Source organism: Falco cherrug, chromosome 6, assembly GCF_023634085.1.
Source record: "Falco cherrug isolate bFalChe1 chromosome 6, bFalChe1.pri, whole genome shotgun sequence".
NCBI classification, from domain to species: Eukaryota; Metazoa; Chordata; class Aves; order Falconiformes; family Falconidae; genus Falco; species Falco cherrug.
Genome location: NC_073702.1, coordinates 77,879,432 through 77,901,512, shown reverse-complemented (window position 1 = coordinate 77,901,512; position 22,081 = coordinate 77,879,432). Strand labels below are relative to the sequence as shown.

At 42.5% G+C, this 22,081-nt stretch overlaps 1 protein-coding gene across 6 annotated transcripts; it reads right to left on the bottom strand.

Annotated features, from left to right (window-relative positions):
* Positions 1-11,870: 11,870 nt before the first annotated feature.
* Positions 11,871-20,560, bottom strand: ADGRF4 (adhesion G protein-coupled receptor F4). 6 transcript variants are annotated; one of them, XM_027808708.2, is made up of 7 exons: positions 20,337-20,560; positions 19,365-19,401; positions 19,065-19,225; positions 18,138-18,428; positions 16,051-17,415; positions 15,333-15,374; positions 11,871-15,239 (listed from the first exon to the last, which is right to left on the bottom strand). In XM_027808708.2, the coding sequence occupies exons 1-7, from the start codon at positions 20,412-20,414 to the stop codon at positions 15,135-15,137; spliced, it is 2,079 nt and encodes a 692-aa protein (XP_027664509.2). In that variant the 5' UTR covers positions 20,415-20,560; the 3' UTR covers positions 11,871-15,134. The 6 variants fall into 6 exon arrangements, 2 of the variants coding, with proteins under 2 accessions (XP_027664509.2, XP_027664506.2); XR_008732976.1 differs by having other exon boundaries at positions 11,871-13,061; positions 15,180-17,415; XR_008732974.1 differs by having other exon boundaries at positions 11,871-13,061; positions 15,180-15,239; positions 15,333-17,415; positions 19,365-20,407.
* Positions 20,561-22,081: the final 1,521 nt, after the last annotated feature.

The window sequence follows — 22,081 nt, the reverse complement described above, 5'->3', positions numbered from 1 at the left end:
GAGAAAATCAGACAGTAACAGGAAAAGCCACATCACCTCCCATTTCTAATGAAAACAAATAGACCGTTTCTAATATATCTCAGTACAAGTGACACAGCTGTGCAATACCAACAGCAAAAAATGTTTAGCTGATGCAGCCATTTTACATGCGCAGAAGTGAAACCATGCATTAACTTGCTAAGACAAGAAGATGTTTCCATTATTCTCCCCAAGGAACTTCTTTAAACATTTTTTTCCCTAATACACAATTTCATCTTATACCACAACAGACAGCCCCAGTGACAGAGGATTTCATAAAATCCCAAATAGCACAGGAAATCTAGGAAAATAATTGACAAGGTGATATTCTGAGAGTATATTTAGTGCCACAGGCAAATCAGCAAAATCATACCTTGATACTAAGAAAAAGAGAAGAATGTATCAGGCGTAGAGGGGAGGAAGGCTGCAGATTAATTAGAAGGTGCATGTTAGGCATATTTTTAAATTAGACACACTCTGACTAAGTTTGAGTTATATTTTCAGGCAGATAGGTACCAAATTGGTATCAGTTACTCCATGTGGGAAGGACCTGGAACAAATACAGGTGTCAAGGAAAAAAACCAGACCTTCTAAAATACCTGCTCATAATTGCCCATAGTGCAGGAAGCAGAACTGGAGATGGCATTTGTTATTCAGGTCACATCTACAATTTGTGGTAAAACTGTAATGCTAAATTCACCAAATTCTCTCCCAGCATTTATCAAGAGCAGCCCAGCTGGTGTCGGTGGGGAGCTCTGCAGAACATAGGTATGCAAGTTGAGTTCTGGTAGCAAGTAATTCTGAAAATGAACACTTTCATAAGGAGACCGCAGGCTTACTGTTTTTATAAGGTACTTTAATGTTCCCAAATTGAAAAAAACCCCAAACTTCTCCACAAAAGATTGGTGACGTGAAATTTAGAATAGAATTCCCATTTTATTCAAACTCTTTGTTCTGTCATTTTTTGAAATTTTAGTCAGCAGTCAGGATACAGAAAGAAGAGTCACGACTCATACTGGACACCTCCCACACCAAAAATTCACAAATCCACATGTACTGGCCTATAGCTTCTTGTGCAGATAATCCAGGACTTCCTTCCTCCTCCTTCTCCCTGTCCATCATCTGGCCCACAGCCAGGGTACCAGCAGATACACAGTCCACGCCACTACCCATGGGAGAAAACATGCAGTTATGCCCTGGAGCGTTACCAGGCTCATCCCTGCATCATCCCAAGACAGGCGTGTTTTTGGTTTTTTTCCAGAGCAATTACATTTTGCTCATATAATGCTGCACAATTGGTCACACAGCTGAGAAAGGGCCAGAAGGGCCCCTGACAAAAGCAAAGTGCTCAGCTGCAAACACCTCCATTTGCAAACTTCTCTATTTCCTCCAAATTTCCCTGTTGGAAAAGGCAATGGCGTCTCCCAAGGAGAGGATGGCAAGGTGCAGGTTGACAGACAGGTGATTTTTTTTTTCCTGAGCAGATTTCAAGTCTGCAAGCCCAGCAAACCCCAGCTCAGCTGGGCTTTGCTTCCTTTTTGTACAATGCTGGTTCTTTGATAGATATATCGATCAAATAAATGCACCATTTTAAGGCAAGTGGCTTGAAGCTGATGGGTTGCACCTTCTGGCTCACCGAGGGAAGTTTTTTTTCTGTCCAACGGTAAAGGCAAGAGCTGTAGCTGCCACTAAATCACCTCTACAAATCCTGAGCAAGGGGATTGTGCTTGTCGGTGTTATTCCTGGTATATTCAGATAGTGTAGGAGATGCTTAGCAGTGATCACGGATTATTACCCTGCATACAGACAGACAAGAAGATAATAAATTATTGGAAGTGGGCTATTTAGTGAGATCGTTAAATAATCTCATGCACGTTCTCCACTGTGCCATCCCTGTGAAGAACTGGGCTCAGCGAGATGGCAAATTGTTTTACTGGGAAGAATATACATTCCCTGTACTTTTCTTCAAGACTTATGTGGTTATATGACTGATGTGAGTAACCCAGATAAGATCTGGGACTGTGTCAATCTCTAATACCTCTCCAGGACTGGTAATAGCTGGAAAGAAGATTTAAGGTTATGCCATGGGCCCAGGGGTGAAAAACCTGTCATTAATCATTAGGATCTGATCAATAAAGGGGGCAAGTTTCGGTGGTTTTGTGTATTATCCCTTCAAACTTATTTTTGTGGTGTAAAAAAAATTACATTTTGGATTTTCTTTGTGCAAATGACTCTGGTTGATAAATGAGGTGCTTCACAGGATGGAGAGCTCAGAGCTCACACTGCAAATTCCCTGCGGGTCTGTGCTAGCACCGATGAAAGAGGGGAAAATCTATGACATTAAAATGACAGATTCCATTATACTTGCACCTTCAGTGGTTGTCTGGTCAGGAAAAAGAAAGTGTGAATGTGCTGAGCAAGATGACTTTGACTTGTAAAAACTGCTTTTATCAAGGTCACGCAAGCAGTCCAAACTTTTAATTGGGCGCAGTTTTCTTACCACAAGGGCGCTTGCCCTGCTCTTGGCTCATCTCTGGCTTTCCACAAGAGTAACAGCACAGCCGTAGTAAGGTGCTTTCAAGGTGTTGGAGAGTTGGACTGGCCATTTCCAAAGGGGCTCTGCTCACCCAGCAGGACAAGATGTTTCAGAGATGGTTGTTAGCATTGTATTGAGCACATATGCATAAGCAAGGTGAGAACTGAGAAAAAAAAAAAAAAACAAAACAAAACCAAAAAAATACAGCCCATCTGTAAGCCTTTGCCCAGTCCCAGTCTGCTGGGCCCCTCCCAGTACAGGTGGGGCTTTGCCCACCCAGTAAAGATGGGGCTTTGTCCCAGTACAAACAGGATCTCCTGGCCTTGCCTCCGTACAGACTGGGCCCTGTCCCAGTACAAACCAGAACCCCTGACTCCTTCCCAGTTCAGACTGGGTCCTGTCCCAGTATAAACTAGATCCCTGACCTCCTCCTAATACAGTCTGGGCCCAGTCCCAGCACAAACCGGCTCCCCTGGCCTTGTCCCAGTACAGACTGGATCCCCTGGCTTCTTTCTAGTACAGACTGGGCCCCATCCCAGTACAAACTGGCAGCTGTAGCCCAAAGCAAGCAAGCTTGAGGATAGCAAAGAGTGCATTGATGTCTGGTTTAACCTTAGGCAGTCCCGCAAGGAGCAAGGGGTTGGACTTGATGATCCTTAAAGGTCCCTTCCAACCCAAGATCTTCTATGATTCCCTACCAGAAAGGTCCCACAGTGGAAAAATCAGCAAGCAAGAGGGTGAGAAAAGCTGTTCTTGAGATCACACTACAGACAAGAAATACTGAACTGAGGATTCAAAGTCAGATTTTCAGTTCAAATTCAATTCTGTCAAAGGATACACAAGAATTGTTTTCACTAAGTTTTTCTCATAATGAAGTTGTTTTCAATTCTTTTGGTGGACCATTTCAGTGGGGGTGGAAGGTCCTTCTGCTCTTCCCAGAAAATTGCTTTTTTGTTCTTAACACAGCAATCCTCTAAAACATTTTAACCAGAAGTTATGATTTTTTTGTAAGCAAAATGATTTGGTTTTATTTATTTTCCAGATTTTCATTCTTCCACATGGTTTCAATTTTCAAAACCCTTCAGTCAGCCTTTAGGGAAAAATTCTTGCCTTCACCTCTGCCTCTCCGAGAAGCTAGTGTCTGTATCTCTGATGATAAAAAATCAGAACAAGTAATTTAAGTTTTTCTGCATCTTTCTCTTAGATGACTGCAGGCGACAAACTATTGCATTGCTCTGTAGCCTCAGCCATATGCACTCTAACAGATATCACATCTTTACTGCCGGCCACAGATTGGTAAATTTTAATCCTATCAAGAGGTATTTGGTTTATTTTTAATAGCTCTACACATCCAAAGCCTAATAAAGATGTTAACAAACAAAATAATTTATTCCATGCAGAGCCTCTATTGATATTGCATGGACAGATGTATTTCTTTCCTGCACACAGAAAGGCTATGTAATCTATTTTGATACATGCACACACATAAAAACACCTTTAAGTCTGGTGATAAAACTGAAGAAGTATCATTCATCCACAAATAAATCTACCACTTCCTATCTTAGTAAAAAAATTACGGTTGATGCACTGAGAGGTGTGTTGCTTGACAAACATAAACTTCATCCAAAAGATGCTACAGCATTAAGCGTTTTGTATTTACAGTTACTTTTGCCAGGGGGTGGGGGACAGGACAGGGACAGGACTTAAAGCAGCACTCAGTGAGTCAGTTGAGAGCAAAGTTGCTCATCAAGCTACTCTAACATGTTGGCTCAGAAGTAACAGACTGACTGTGCCCAGGATACTTCATGGGCAAAACCAGCAGAACTGGTGTCTTCCAGTTACCTTTTGACAGAGAAGCAACACAACTGGAACAAGGCAGAATTATTACACTAACAATAATTCTGCAAGAAAGGCTTTAGGTTCACTGACTAGCCTAGGAAAACACCAGAAGACAGTTGAAATTCAGACGGAACTTAACTCAAAAGCTGTTTTCCAAATTGGTATTTTGTTGTCCTGATGTTTTCTTCATTCCTAACTTGTACAGAAACTGGCCTGAATGAATGCCAAGATGATCTTGATACAAAGGCAAAACAACTGAAGTTTCCGACTTCTTTACATCAGGGTAAAGAATTTTTTCAACAAGTTCCCCAGCTGTTCCTTCAAACTTCCAGGTTTCATTTACTTATTAGGATGATGGCACCGTTGTATAGCAGAGCTGAGCAAAATCAGTTACATTTGTGGGGCTTGGGGGGTTTTTGTTTGCACGGTTCATCTTTACTGCACCAATAAAATAACTTTGGTCTGAAAACAGCAATAAAGCATTGTAGAAATCATGGGTTTACCCTGAAGAAATAATGCAAGAACTTGTTTCGTACTATTTGTTTTTATTTATGTTGTCATAAGATCTCTTTCTGAGCCAAATGGCTTGGTTTTATTTCTTGGGAACAATGATTTAGTTATGTCAAAACATATCAACTAACTAGAGCTCAAGCCCAGAGTTCACCAGTTGAAAATAATACAATTTTTAAGAGAGTTTCTTTCATATAAACATATGACTCCTGTCATAATGCCTGTAGGATACCCTTTTCCTCTTGTATTAGTAAAATTAACAATTAAGAATTTTGGTAAGCGGTTATTAATCACCTGTTTTTCTGCCTGCAGTGGAAGATTATCTTACGCTACTAAGTTACTTCTACCTAGAATAGCACAGGGCAGTAAGTTTTGTTTAGCACATAAATAATGTTAAGTATTTCCCTTACCTGTCACCAACATATTTCAGAATGTATTCTCATAAACACATGAATGAAATGAAAATTTTTCAAGAGGAAGCCTGTCACTAGCAGTATTATTATTATTCACTTCTACTGTGGCATCATGTAGGATCTTGAGCCATGGTCCAGGATGCCAGCATGCTGAGCTCTGTGCATCATAGCACATCTGGACTCAATCTTAAAGGTCTTTTCCAACCTAAATTATTCTATAGCACAGAAGAATAGGTCGCGTTCTCAATATTCAGGTTTGGTACTTAGGTCAGGTTTGTGTCACGCCATTTTACCAAGGCAGAAGTTAACCAAGGTCAGAGATTCAGCAGCTGGTGTGGAGACCTTCAAGAAATAAAATCCAAGGTTATAGTCCTAATGCCATAAGTAAACATCCACATAAATGACTGGATGGGTCAACTTTTAGGAAAATCAAGTTATTGAAAACTTTCACTAATATAAAAAAAACCCCACATGCTATTTAACAGAGTTAAAAATAGAACCATACGTAAGTCCTTGTAAAAAACATTTAGGTAGGTCTGCATTTAAAAGTTTTAACACCTTACTACCAAAAGTGATTTTAATTAAAGCATTAAGATTCTGAATGTGTTTAGTATGAGCTGTGGATTGTCCCAGTCCTGATTACACTCGGCCTGATGTGACCAACACACCATCGGTAAAACGTTTTGGTGTCTTTCTGATCAGCTGTACCCTGACCAGGGTGTTAACACAGCAGGGCTGAGCCCGCAAACCTGGATCGGACCTTCCCCATGGCAGACTTTTTTATTCCCTCACCCCACCCCCCGAAGAGCAGACAGAGTTTTCAGCCTGTGACCATTTCTGCTTTGGGGCTGATGCCCATCTCCAGTACACCCAGAGTTAAATTACGCACTCAGACTCACCATGCATCATCTCAATAGAGGATGCCAGCCCTAAAGCTATTCTTGGATGCTATTATCCAAACTGATTTTAGAAAATCAGGATTCAGGCATACGTCCCCCTCACTTTTTGAGGTTCCCCAAGAAAATTTACACACTGGGAGAATTTAGGACTGACTGACAGCAGTTCAGCTGATCTCCAGAGAGGGGTGTTTATTCCATCATCAGAACAATTATATTTTAGGCATGTTTCAGCTGAGAGTCATGCTTATCTGACGTACACAGCTTTTCTTCACATTTTTTCACCTCTCTGCAAACTAGTGTTCATGGAAAAGCTGGAAGCAACAACAGTGTGTCTCGCTCAGCCCATCTCTTTTCTCCCCTCTGGCTCTAAGTTCCATTTCCATAAAGAGCATTTATTTTTAAGAATGTTGTAGTAGCTCAAGTGATCAGCAACACATGCCAGCTATTATACAGCTCTATAATTCAAGTAATTTAGGATGGTGACCAACAAAAAGGGAAGCATTCCTTTAAGTGGGGGAGGGGGGGCAAGGAAAAGAAATAAAAGCATCATGCATTCATCAGGAGCACCCCAATTTGCATGCTTATTCCTCGTAAACTCTTCATAGTAGTGTGTCCTACACAGAAGCTGCATTCTGCTGCTGCTAAGCAGCTGCAGAGCTCCACATTACCTCAGACAGCAATCTGTGGACATCTCGTCAACTTCTGCATCACCCTTTGCTTTCAGTTTCAGGCATCTGCCATCTCCCATCACCACACGCTGAACCCCCAGACATCCCAAATGCCTTGGGACAAAGCTTCCCCACAGAAAGGTCTCCATGCGAGTTCCAGCTAGCGGACTTCCCACCTCTGCCCCACAGCATGCTCCCACCTCTTTTTGCACCATTACAGCCTACGTGGGCCTCACCATGAAATGGGTCTGGTGCAACCTCGAGCTGGCCAGCCCAAGAGGAGCCACACAACACAACACCGAGCTGCACAACAGCACCTGCTCTCTTGAAGCAGCCTGATGGCCAAACCCCTGTGTCCAGCTAGTCTGGCTACCACAGCAGGTCCCAGATGGGGTTTCCAGGGCTGGTTGCTGAAGCACAAAGCCTCCCATTTAGGTCAAAAACCCTAAAGATTTATAGCTTTTTTTCTTTGCCAACATTGCAATTGAGTTGTCTTGCACCTGTTTCAGATGTCAACCGTTATTATTTTTTTTTTATGAATTTCACTCCTGTATTTGTGGCTTAAGTTTCCATAACCAAAATTTTTGTCTCAACTCTCCTTTTTTCCTGTGGCTTTTCACACACATTCATTACAGGAAGAAGACCCATTTTCCTATTAGTTTAACACAGCTTGTAACCTGAAGGGTGCATCTGTGTACTACGTTTATTCTTCTGTCTGCTAGCAAAAATGGAAATCAATACAATTTCAATACTACAACTCCTCTTCTGAAAGGAAGAAGACAGCTCAATCTATCTGGTTTGCCCAGAAAAAGGCTGAAAGGTGGTTTGAACAGCTCCAAGAGAAGGCGGCTCTTTTTAATATCAACAGTTTCTTGTGGCCTAAAAAATAAAAGCTTAAAAAAAGATTGTCTGAACCTTCTCCCAAAAGCAGGCATTTTCAAGACACTTATGGCTTGGCAGTTTGTTTCAAAGTCAATGGGAATTTTACTACGAATCAGCACACGCCTAAGTCTGCCTTTAAATCTTGCTTTCAATAGATCTTTTGGCAGATCCTGACACACATTTACTCTAGCAGCTTTACAGCTTATTGATAAAAGGTCAAAATCCTCTGTTCTACCGCCCTATTCTTGCTATGCCCAGCGGCACCAATACTTGCAGTACAGGAGGTAACGAGAGGATTTCTGCTGTACCTCTCCAGCTGGCAAGATTAATACATGGAGCTCTCTGTAGTGAGTAGAGATTAAGATAATATTTTGTAATAACACAGAAGCTAAGCAAGAAATCCAGGCTGCCCCAGAGCTCCCAAGCCAACCATCTCAGCAGCACGGGAGATTTTCAACTACACCATGACAGAAGCAAAGGCTGCATGAGTAACTGTCACTATTCAGAAAAAGTGAAGCCTTTACTGTAGAAACAGCGATCACCCAGAACGGCACAGAGGACTGTGATGGATCTGACACAATTTAAGCAGGCGAGTGGTACCCTAAATCCAGTTCTGCTCTCTCATACCACAAGAAGTCAGGACTAACTACTGACATCAATGGAGTATTTCTGGAAGAAAAACACCGTAACAGCAAGGATGGGGACCAAAGATACTACTAATACACAGCAGAGTTTATTAAAAACCCTGTATATTTTTTTATATTATTAAAAATGTTGGCACTGATACAAGTATACTGATCCAATTACTTCACCTTCCTTTTCCTTACAACTTCCATCAAAGAGCCAGCCAAAACAGAGAGCTCTGCCTGGGGATGGCCACCTCTAGTAATAGAAATTCACATTTGGCTACTGGTAACAATACTGCAATGGAAAGAAAGGCCTGTGATAGCTATCGCGTGTCAAGGCCAGAAGGGACTGTTTCACAGGCTGGAGAATTGCCTTCACACCACTGTACAGCTCCCAGAGTCAGTGTTTACTGAAAGCCCGGTTTAGCAACAGCAGAGAAAGGAAAACTCATTGCTTCTCAAAAGACTTGCTCTACTATTCATTTATGCTTCTCAAGGAAGGGTATTTAAAGCCAGTCACATTCAAGTTAGACACAGCTCGATCTTCCAATAACCCAGTAATGGTAATAGTCTGCCCACTCCTGCACCAGAGACCCTGCAGCATAAATAAGTAGTAAATCGTAAAACTCGACTTGTGCTCCCCAAGGGGCGGAATGATCTTTCTAATCAATCTGTTGTTCAACACAATCTTCAAATAGCCCAAACAGATGATTTATTACTGGTCTGAGCCTGAAACAAGAGTACCCAAAGGATAAACTTCTGTCTTTCATGTGGGTTGCAGAGCTATAATTAAACACTGATGCTTAAGCAAGCAAGAGAGCACTGGGCTTTTCAAGTTTCGTACTGCTGAGCAAATAAAAGTGCAAATCCATTTACTGGCTGCAGTTAAGTAGATAAATTGACCTAAGATGACTTTTTCCAGTTGTGAAAAAGAACGACCTTAGCACGTGGCTGCAGTAACTGGTGGCAGATTAACTATTTCTGTAAAATCAGAAGAGGCACGCACCTTCTCCCAAAGCTGGAACCAGCCTCTGTGCGTAACTTAAGTCAAGCTGGGTTTCAGGTACAACGGGAACCTGAGGGGCCTGAAGAGACACAAGTGCCCAACCACATTTGACCTGAAGCGTAGACTGTATGTAAGGAGGTTTACAAACTTTACCCCATTAGCAAGGTGTCTCTGTTACACCCAGATGAAGGTGGTTCAAGGAAAACACTTCTTACTACAGCATTCAGAGCAAAACCATAGAAAGATTTGATTACATCGAAAACAGGAAAGTTCAAATTACATATAACTCCAATGGCATTTGATATTGATTATGCCTGCTTGGGAAAGTGAAAATAAAAAAAGGCTGGTTTGTAGCGCAGAGTTAGTTAGAAAGCAGCCACACAACACCTTTGCGAAGGACCACGCCAAGCACCCACTGGTTCTTGGAGCCACGGGCAGCAGGCTGGAAGCACACCTGGAGCTAGCAGTGCCGAGCCTCGTGGTGCAGGTGGGCATCTACCAGCAGCACATTTCATGGAGCAGCCCAGCCACCTTGTTAACAGCCTGCGAGACTCTACTGGTTTGGCACTTTCCTCTCAATTCACCAGCCCTGAAGGAGATGCCTCTGACAGATAGAAAACAAGGGACAATGTTGCTGGCTCTGGAAATGCAACATAAAACTTGAGGTATTTGAGATAAACTAATGTTCTACCCAAGAACTTGTCAAGGCTGACATCAAAACACAAGAAAATTCAAATTTCATCTGCTGGGCCAAGGAGTTCTGACATCTCTGTGCTTGGCCACCCAACCAATGCTGTAAAGCCGATGGAAAAAAATGGGTTATCCCATTAATTGTGTCACCGTGTGAAGAAGAGCACTTGGGGTTCTCAAATCTGACCACTTTGGCAGGGAGGGCGGAACAGCTCCAAAACAAGCTCCTGCACGTCAAGGGGCCCACCTGATCCACTCAACATGGACATTATTAAGCTGTGCTAAACTGGTACTTTGGGAAACTGGCAGATTTGAACTCTAGTGATTCCCCCCCACCAGCTGCACCTAGATCTGGGTCATCAGCCCATGACATTTAAAAAAATACCAGTTCATAACCCACAGAGGGCAGCTACAGCTTTCACCTCTCAGAAACATTTATTCATTAAATGCTCCTGGTCAGTTTAATTTTGGGGTATTAAAAATAAAACTTCAGTGCTCATCCTCATCCTGTACCATCAAGTGGTTCTCTGTAAGCCCCTAGTTATTTTTAAATACCTAAATGATCATAAAACCAGGGTGAAACACTTTGCTGTGTGCCAGCTGCTGAAAATAAGCCCCATGCTTCAAACATCCTTTGATAAACGGCTTAGATACTTCTATCAGCAAAGTGCAGATGAAACAGATTCCTTTCACAGCACCACTGCCTGGCCAAGACTCCTGCTGAATTTCCTGGGATTTTGGAGGGGGTGTGTATAACATGGGAAGCCTCATCTGAGATTGTCTATAAATTCAGAGTTGTAATGGACTGTGGTTTAACATGCACATGTGTGCACACACAAGACAAGGGTAAGATGCTAGGGTTGTTTTGAATTTCCAGGAGGGAAAAACCACATCATTTCAGTAATAAAATTTCACTGTTAACAGTAAAAACAAACAAACACTAGTTGAATTAAATGTAATCCTGAAGAATGGTGGAAAATGGAGGTCTTTAAATACACTGCAGCAAATTCAGGTGCAAAGCAGCTGTTTTCTCCATGCTGCAAACTGCATGTGGTCCCCTTCCTACAGAGGTGACAGAGGTACCCCTACAGGGTTCACATCTGCAAAGGACACGTGCTGAACACTGGCCAACACCTCCACCTGACACTACACATCCTGTGCTAGTCTTTGAACTATTCTTTAAAATATAGTAGTAGATTCATAAATCAGGTGTACAATACCAAAATGAAATAAAACCCTCAAGCGTAAGAGGCACGTAGCTCTGATACTACATTGAAAAAGGCCAGGCAGGGACTTGGAGGAGATGCTACTGGTGCTGAAAAAGGTTTAAGAGACAAGTCCAACATACATTAACTTATTAAGTGGGGGAAAGGGAAGGAAAGGAAAAAAAAAAATCCTCTAAGTGCTTCAAGGAGAGAGAGAAGCTGAAGCACAGAAAATGCTGCTTGACACTAAGAAGCAGACTTCGGGGCAATGGTCTTTTTAAATTTATGTTACAGCAGCATGTAAGTCCAATTTTATCTCTGTTTAATCAAAGCTCTCCAACATGCAAATGCACTGCATGAAGTGAGTGGGGATAGTCTCTTGTAGCAAAACTACAGTCTATGAGGAAAGAAAATAGGAGAGGAAGGCATGAGGAAGCAACAAAGTCCTGGGGACAAGAACTCTGTCATGGCCCAGCAGAGCTCTGCCCTCGAGATCCCCCCTCCAGAGCCCTGCCCTCCCCCACACCCCCCCCCCCCGCCCCCCGAGTCATCTGGCTCTGGATTTTTCCATAGTACGCATCACATGCCCCACACCCCTCAGTTCATTTCCCAGGGTATTTTTCTCCCTCTTCAGTAAAGGGGTGTTGATGACATTAAACAGTATTATTTTGATTAAATTTTCTGTATTTCAAACGTATGTGAAGCTACAGGGGGATGAGTGATTTCTGACTTGAGTAATACCAGCTAACATTAAAGGGCATTTATCTGCTTTTTTCGGTAGAGAATAGTGACTGCTTATTAGAAACAATGACAAAATTTCAACCTTATTTCCATTTGAAAACATTGATGTGTCCTGACAAGAGAGAATAACATTTCTATCAAAGCTTGCATTAAAAAAGGATTTCTCAGACCGAGGACTGATTTTCTAATGAAGCCGAGTACCCCATCTCACATGGACAAACCATTTCCTTCGTTAGCACACCGCATGGGACGTGGGAGCTTTCCATCCACGTGATTAAACTGAAGCATATTCACAACTTACTTTGCCACATCTAAAGAGGGAAACTAATTATTTGCAGAATTATTTGCATTCTTGTTTATCTTTGTCATTGTCTTGCAGGGTGGAAAAAGAATGAAATTTCTATCCTGGCAAACTGAAACAGTGCTTTGTACAATTCCTCTGACACACAAGCACCGAGATGGACAAATACCGAGATGGAGAGAACAGCTGCAAGGCAGAAATAGTGTTACATGCTCCCTCGGTCTGGGAGGACAAATGGAAATTATGAATACAGTGCCACCTAACAGAATCACTTTTGATCAAAGATAGCCAAAACCAGCTCAATAACACTCAATATTTCCACATCACATTAAAAATTAAATAACTGTAGAACAGCTCCACATGCTGTACGGCTCCTCATTGCACTGACATAAAAAAAAAAATAATAAAAGAAACTGAAGCACTGAAATGGCAAACGAGGACAAACTCTCCTCACAGCAGTTTTCATAAAGGTGAGAAAGGTGTATCAGTGTGTTTCCTCCAAGGGCTGCAGCAACCCTGATGATTTCCTGCTCCTGACAGCAGGTTCAGAGCCTTTTCTCTTCTAGTTTTCATGATGTTTCCCGTGGTCGTGCTTCAGGACAGTGCTGTCCATGCTCTGAGCTGGTCAGCCACTTTGGCTCATCTCAAACCAGGATTTCTGTGTAAAAAGTGCTCCTTTTTCCTCTCGCTGCTCAGGTTCACTGAAGACAACCGTCCATTGCTAGGACTAAGGGAAAAGAAATCAGCAGGTCAGATTAGATATGTCATCCGTGTAGGTGGAAGTTCCATTTCAAAAAGGAGGTGCCTTCAAATCCTGTGAGAAACACCACAAGACGGTCATCTTAAAATCTGATCCAGAAGAAGGGTTTTTATGAGGCTGGAGCAACCAGGGGACCTGAAGCAAGAGTCTGCATAACCCTTCTAGGTGTTTTACACAATCGCCATTAAACCCCCAGATAGTCCCATTCTGAAACCTCTCTGAAACAAGAGGTTTTAATTTTTTTTATTATTATTTTTTTTAACAATCATTTCAGGTGTGACAAACTTTTCCAGCTCTTGTAAGTCAAACTCATGTGGTCTCTTTCACCCAGGTGAGTGGCCACATTGACCCAAGCTTGTAGACACAGGCAGCCATGGTTTCCACGTAAAATTTTGCCCAGTGAGATCACTTAATACTTTTAGCAAGTGTTGTCAGGTCATGGGATTAGTGAAATTTCTACCATTGTTTCCAGAATATTATACTGGTGGTGACTTGAGAGAATTTTAACCTACAAACTTCCACTCCTGACCTGAAGTTTGATAAGATGTGCAACAACTTCACTGTTATTTGGATCCTGGATCTGTAAAACTAGGAATAGCTTTCAATACTAGAATCAGGACTGATATATAGACTGGAGAAAAGCAAGGAAATACCTTTATTTTCCTGAAGTTCAAACTGAACTGACATAGTTTCTTTTGGCAGACAGCAGGAGCACTGCAGACTATTCTTGCAAGACAGCTAAAGGGGATTCCCTTTTATAAATACAGCATGAAAGCATTAAAGCCTCGGTACCAAAGGAAATCTAACAAACAGCAGATAAACTTTTCCAGCAGAGGTAGGAAATACTAACTCAGCAAGGTCAGCACTTCAATTCCACCTACGTTTTCCTAGGAAGCTGCTGAAACACAGCTGTTTCCTTAAGGTTTAAACACTGGCTTTTAATGAATTGTCTTGATATTTAAAAAAACCCTCAGGCTCTTTGAGAACCAACATTGATGAGCACCAAATGTACCGGCTGGGCTCTGAGCGGTTTCCATCCTGAACTGATGTCCAGCTGGAAGCAGAACCACCTTCTGATATCTAAAAGCAGCCCTGCCATCATACGGATCCATATTTTTGTATAGATGGCAAATAGGTCATTACATTGGGATTTTGGACTCCTAATTCTGCTCCTTACTTAGTCACCTTAAATTAGGTGTGTTTTACAGCTGGGGAAAAAGGTCATTGGCATCTCTGTCTAAAGGACTTTGATATCTACAGGTGAAAAGATGAGATTAAAATACCATTTTTAATTTTGTAACAGCAGTAGGTTATGTAGCAGTCAAAAGTCTATGGATTGCCACTTCTAATATCTAGAAGCTTAATACCCTCAACATCCTTTTCAGATACCTGTATGTTGCGGTTTAACCCCAGACAGTAACGAAGTGCCGCGCAGCAGCTCGCTCACTTCCCCCAACGCAAGGAGGTGGGGAGGAGAATCAGAAAGGGATGTAAAACTTGAGGGCTGAGATAAGAACAGTTGTAACAATTGAGATAAAAGCAAAAGAGTAATAATAAGCTATAATGAAAACAAGGGAGAAGGGGAGAGGAATGAAATTCAAAGGCAAGGGAGAAAAGAATACTAGTGATGCCCAGTACAGTTGCTCACCACCTGCTGAGCGATGCCCAGACAGTCCCCGAGCAGCGATCGGCAGCCTTGGGCAACCCGCCCAGTTTATATACTGAGCATGACATCCCATGGTATGGAATATCCCTTTGGCTAGTTGGGGTCAGCTGTCCCGGCTCTGCTCCCTTCCAATTTTCTGCATCCCTCCAGCCCTCCCGCCAGCAAGGCCTGAGAAACCAAAAAGTCCCTGACCACACTGTTTCCACACCAAATCCAAAACACAGCACCACCAAGAGGAAAATTAACTCCATCCCAGCCAAAACCAGGACACTGTATTTCCTTCAGCAAGCATTTGCCTTAGAAAAATGTTAAACCAGGCAAGATTCAGTGATTCGTTCCATTCTTTCCTCATACAAATAAGGTAAGTTAGTAAATTAAGCCTCTAAGGGGGGAAAAAAGCAATCTATATAAATCTTTACCTTTGCTAGACTACACTTCCTCTTTGATGAAAGGCAGCTCATCCTTAAGGCTTCTCTTGTCTGTAGATTTAAGAAAATATTAAACGGAACAGTTTCTCAGAGCGTAGAAAATGTTCATACAATCCAGAATAAGTACTGAAGTGACCCAAGTACCTTTCTGTCCAGAAGTGTCCCAAACAACAGGATGAAGAATCCCTAAAAAAGTTGCAAAACCAGTTAACAAAACCAGCATGACCACAGGATGGTTCTTAAATGCTTCTACACACCACTTCCTTAAGGATAGATCTCATCACCTATGACTCGGATAAACTCCTTTTGCTCATTGCTGTTATCCGCCCAGTTCACACGGGCTCTCCAGGAATGTCAAGAATGGATATATAACCCATGCTAATTCTCATTAAGAACTGGACTGATGGGTTACATACCAAGACTTTCTCAACCCACTCAGCAGCAGTATTAGCCAAGAGCCGCCAAGGCAGACTGGGTATACAACAGTGTCAGGTAATATTAGATGTTTATACTGATGTGTTAAAATAAAACCATCTTCAATGGCCAATGAGAATTTTCTGTGTATAATTGATATGGATGAGCCCTTTTTTTCAGTTACTGGGCATTAACCAGTGTATTTTATGCTTTACATGAATTCATCATCCTGACTCATCACACTTTGTGCCAACTAGTTTGTTCCATTACCCATCTGCCTTTACGACGTCAACGCAGGATGCCTAGCGCATGTACCACGTTGAGTCAAAAAGAAAGCTTAGACCCTGTTTTTCACACACAACGCATGCTGCCAGCCTCTCTTTGATCTGCTACCTTTCCCCAGGCTCAAAGTTTGATCACACACCATTCCCAGTCTTGCAGAGTTTACCTGAAAGGCGTTCAATAGTGCAAACATAACATGGAACGCCAGAGAGCGACTGTCGACAACCGTGGCTAATCCAAACCCCCAGGTGAGACCCAGAAGAGGTGTCAGAAGGGCAACATTTTTGCTAATTCGGATCATGTTGCTCAAATCTTGTGACTTGCAGCCTTCTCCAACAGAGGATCTCCCAGTCTTCACCACAACTACTATCACCACCACCACATTCACAACAATGATGCTCAGAGCGGGTACAACAAAGGCCAAGAGGGCTTTGGTCTCATACCAATTGAGCCAGCAGGCTCCACTCCTTAAATACCCGTTTTTTGGTTCAGTAATAGCAACAGTGAGGATAGATATGACCAAGGGACATCCATATCCAACAGAGAATGCTGTAGCTATGAATACAGATCTTGTTATCTTAAAAAAAATTAATAATAATCCATAAAGAATCAAAAGGCCCAAGGTAAACATCCAAAAAAACAAGGCAAGATAGAAAAAGTGAAGGAAAAACGTGGCTGCTACACACAACTGATAGTTTAGGGCTGTGTTGTGAACAACAGCCGCCAAGATGAACAAAACATCGGCGATGAGAAGCGATGTAGCGATGTTGACCAAACAAAAATGGCGCATGTAGGTTATTTCGGTTTTTGTAACGTGGCGCCAGACAACAGCCTCAATGATAAGGCAAAGAACCAGGCTGCAAATGGAAAGGCCTAACCCTACGCGTGTAACGTAATCCAGCACTGCATTTCGGAGCACGGCAGGGGACATCAAAATGGAGAAGCATTTGAATGTCCGACGGTGGTACTTGCAGACGCAAACAACACTGCTGATGTTGTCAGATGTCATTTTGCACGCCCTGTTATCCCATCTCCTTTCCGTGGAGTGCCACCCAACACACTGAGCCTTGACGTTCTCCAGTTTATTCACCTTTTCAAAGGTGAGCAAAATACGCCGGAGCTCTTCTGGCAGAGACACGGATAACACCATTCCATTTACAGAAACTGGGTCCAACCGGCTGGTTTCTATAATGGCTCCAAGTGTTGGAAATGCAATGCTGATGGCTTTGGAAGCCTTGGGTAACCTGGAAAGCTCTTCTTCTGGAATCACCACGTGCCCAGTGATATTGCCTGTGTTATTGAACTCCATAGAAAAATCAAAGCTCTTTCCAGAAGTGTTTTTATGTATGCTGTAGCCTTTTGTAGAGATGAAGCGCTCCTGTATACGTTCTGACCCATTCCTTAGGAGAAGTTTCCCAGCAAATAAATTCACCGAGTCCAGTAATACTGAACTAGCATTTCTGTCCTTTACAAAAGCCCAGTTGGAAATAATGGAGCTGTTAAGAATATGGTTTGCTATCCTGCTGTAAGCCTGAAACAAACAAGAAAAAAAAAAGTTACTTTTTATGTTCAAAGAAACCAACTGTTATTCCACCGGCAGAGTCTCCAGAAAGGCTCATTTAAATTCAAGAGTGATTTCTATAAAGGGAATATTCTTCTTTGACAATGAACAGGTTCCCATGGTCAAACCCCAACATCTCATTGGCATGGTCACTACCAGAATTGTCCTATCCTCTTCATATCATGGCCCAAAAGGGGATTGGAGAAGCAAATATAAAGCAAAAATCAGGACATCTAAGTTCTATTCAAGATGCTGACCTGCTATGCAGGTTTGCTTTACATCATCCTCCATATATTTCTTCCCCCACCTCTCTGATTTCATCAGGAAAAAAAATGAGTTTCCATTGTGCAACACATGACAAACACAGCTGCAGGACAGCATCTCCAAGTCTGCCTTCCCTACAGCGTCATACTTTAAAAATGACTTCTTCCTTGGACTGCTTTCCCATGTCTAACCAGTTCCTGAAAATTTTTGCTTTTAAAGAAAGAATTCCAGAGAGTACTTTCATTGTACATGAATAGGTCAAAGAGTTTCTCTGACAACAAAATATGGCCCTCTCTGGAAACTCTCCCAGGTGATGTCCATGCGATTTGCAACTATCACTTCATTGGACAGTGGCTATAAGGACAAAACACTGTATGGATGCTCTGGCAAGCTCAAAAACACCTCCTGAAGCCCATATGAGTAAATACCTGCATTTTTCCTCTATTGACATTCTCTGATAACAGCAGGGAAATCTTCTTCAGCAATTCCACTATATCAGCAATGTTTCCTGGAATGGCTGGTGAAGACAGGATATCTGGGATGATGCATGAAAAATCAGCTTGGCAGTTACTATTCCCATGGTCGTCATCACCAAAATATTTTGCTCCACCTCCAGGCTTCCCATGTGCTGGCTTTCCTTCCCCTACAAAAGGAAGGTGTTCTCCAGCAACACTAACCTGTCCTCCAGAGCTTGGAAGGAGCTCACGTTCAGAAATTCTCTGGAGGGAGGAAAATAAATTTGGGAAAATGAACAAACAGAATGAAAATGAAGCTGCAGCTACAACCAGGCAAGAGATACAGTGCTGCAACTAGGTGACCTTCACAGGTCCCTTCTGACCGTGACCATTCTGTCATTCTGTGCTGGGGTATGCAATAAATGTGCTGGATGGCCTGAAACCCAGGACCACAGCCCACCTGAGAAGAATGCCTTGCTTCTACAACAGATACAAAGAAAGGGGCAAGAACTAAATGTAGTGCCTTATCCTTCAAGTGACCTGAATAAAGTTTTTTATTTTGTGGTTGAGGAGAATTTACCATGAATCATCTGATTATTACAGATATTGGTGTTGCTTTTTTCTCAGGTCCATCCCAGCGTATCATTGTCTTGGTTTAGATGCGCATGAGGAATGTTAACCAAAAGAACAAGGCAAGTTCACTTCTGAATTATGTTTCCACGCAATAATTTCTAAAATTTATTTCCTATCATTTGGTTTAAGATGAAGTCAAAGCCTGTTATCAAATTTATCTGTGTTTTAGGATCCCACCTCCTTCCCTTTGCTCAAGTCTGAAAGCGGATGGAGGAAGGGGCTGTCTCTGCAAGAAATTATGAGCACAGGCCAAAGCAGATGCCTCACCTGAAAAAGAGACTGAACATCCAGGCTGGCACAGGCATCTGCGAACATTTGCCACTTTCTGTTTTCACAAACAAAGCTTGTCTCCCCATGGAAGGAGGGAGAACAAGGCTGAATACAAATAGCTCCGTTATCTTTGCAGGGAATAAGATTTCTACAGCCATCTGTAAAACAAATCAAGCAGATATTGTTATAAGGTATAAGACAGCATACTATGGTTCACGAGGTATCAGGGGTATAAAGTATTGATAATTGGTAACATCTCACAAAGAATTAACAAAGACACATAGCTATTCACTGTACCTTGCTGATTACCAGTCTTTGATTCCTTATGGAGAACCTGAAAAATAAGAAGTGGAATGCAGATTAAATCTGAAATAAGATGACTCCGTGGCACAAACCAGAAAGGTGACTGCAAGGGCAGAATAGTCATTTTGAGGTCCAGAAGTCTTATCAAGGTCCAGAATGCAGAGCTCATGGCCCCTTGCTCATACAGACCAACTGAGAACTCCCCACTGGCAGTGTATCTCTATATATCGAGCCTTCGGTTCTACCCTTCTACTGCAGTGACATACTGAGTTAGCCGACAGGATCACACACGCCTCCAGCAGTTGTCCTTCAGTCAAAAAGCCTGTATTAGGCTTAAGCTCTCCAGTATTTCCCGTGTTGGTGAGAATCTGTGACTTGTTGGTGACAATGCGATCTATATGACTTTTGCCATAAGATAAAACTACAGTTGTACGAATATCAATAGCCACTTCATTCCTCTCCTGGTTGGGCAGTGACCCCAAGGTAGGCACACGGGACTCCTGCAGGCAGGACCACTTGCTGGGACGGTGTGTGGTGCAGCCAGGCACAATCCAGAACAGCTTCCGTCACCGCTTGGTCAAACGGTCCATCACCTCCAGCCAGACAAACCCTGCCAGCCTGGAAGGAAAGCTTGGCTACGCAATGCCTTGGGAGCTGCACTGTTACTGCTGGGTAAAGGAGGCTGAATAGCAGGTTTCTAACACTCCAGGAGTTGTGCTGGAGGTTGCTTGGCATGTTGAACATAATGAATACTTCAAAATATTTCCTCCTGCAGCGACAGGACAAGGGGAAAAGGTTTCATACTGGAAGAGGGTAGGCTTAGATCGGATGAGGAAGAAATTTTTATGATGAGGGTGGTGAGACACTGGCACAGGTTGCCTAGAGAAGCTGTGGATGCCCCATCCCTGGAAGTGTTCAAGGTCAGGTGGGATGGGGATTTGGGCAGCCTGGTCTAGTGAAACTTACCCCAAGAGCCGTGTGCGGCGTGGCTGGGAAGAAGTGCACAGTCCAAAGGAGCAGGCAGTGGACTACCCTCACATCCATCCCCTCGCATTTACTGCTTTCCTCCTGGAAGGAACAGATGTTAAAGGAGCTTAGACACCTCTGTTTTCACTTTGGAATAGTCTTGTTGCTAGCAAGAAAGCAGCTAAACCCATCCCCAAAGACTGTCCTTGCAAGGTAATTTTCAGATATTTATCATTTAAATTTTTTACTGAGAATGATTTGTGAACCTTTTCTTAAAAAAAAAAAAAAGTTGGTCCAACACTGGAAGTTACTGCATTTATAATTTATTGTAAACTGCGAGGTAGAGAGCTTATTAAAGCAGTTCAGCCTGTGGGTCCTTTTTGAAGTGATTTAAGACAGGCTTCGTCTCTGCCACGCAAGGTAGCAAGCTTGGGCCCTCTGGGATCAGATATCAAAATCTGAGAAACAAGGACCAGACTGAAGTAACATGTTACTTGCTTTGCAGAAGGATTCAGGCCTCTGCTGCCCCCATGAAGTTTCCTATGGTTCTTTGTAAAAGCTTAATATCCTGGCTTGCAATTTGTTACAGGCATCTTTACTGGCAGAAAATAACCTGGGGATTAAGGAAAAATAGTATGTTACATTAAATCTGATTACTAGATGCTATGCATGTCTAAGGTAAAAGCAACAGCTGCTGTGGATTCAAAAGAATTGAGACACTAATCTTCCGTCATTGGATGCAGAGGTAGATTAAGGCATGGACTAATAAAAAAAAAAAAAAAAGGCATAAAATTGGTGAGCTAAAGCACTAAAACACAAAACAAACACAAAGTGGCAAAGCGGAATGATGGCTGGATTTCAGGAGATGCACACTCGTCAGATCACCATGCCTTGATAGCAGCCACTCAGTTCTCCCCCGATAGTACTGAGCAGCACAGATGATGCTGAAACAGAAGGGGTCCTGCACCGACAGAGTTTCCTGGATAGGAAAACACATCTCCGCTCCAAGTTCTCACCATCTGACAGCATCACAGGGCCAGGCGCACAGCTGGCTACCCCCTTCATCTGTGACAATTGTTCACCTTACTGTATTTTCAAATTCGCAGGTTTATTACTTATGAAAAGATCATAAAGGGAAGAGCCATGGGAATTTCTAAGCTAGCTCTAAAGGAGAACCTTATGGCAGCCTCTTGAATTCAACTGGTACGAGTACAAAGATTTTCTGGGTTTAAAAGCTAGAAACCATTAGCTCTTCTAAGGAAATAAAATGGACAAGGAGAAGTGAACCAAAAGATTCAGATCAACCTTGCCAAAAAATGGGAGGTGGCTGGGAAACACCTACAGGTTTGAGGCAAAGGGCTGTATCAAATTCTTTTCCGATTTCTGCGGTCATTATGTGTTTACTGTATGCTTGTAGCCCTAATTCCATTTCACAGCAGGGAATCCTTGAGCTCATCGTGTTTCATCGTTAACTCATATTTTTGTATTTAGTCACTGATGTAACTCCACCTAGGGCTGTTACCTTTAAGTGAGGTAGAAATCTGGAACAGGTCCAGGTATCTAAGGCTCACCAAGATATCGGCCCGCGTTACCAGTAAAACACTGTTCTCGCTCAGTTGCGTTGCTTGACTCACCCTGGAAAGCACCCAGTCTCACACTGCAAGAACATGCCAAGCACCAACAGATACTTAGAGCAAAACAAGGAACACAGCAGCAAGTCACTGTAGGGAAAGAACATGGATATA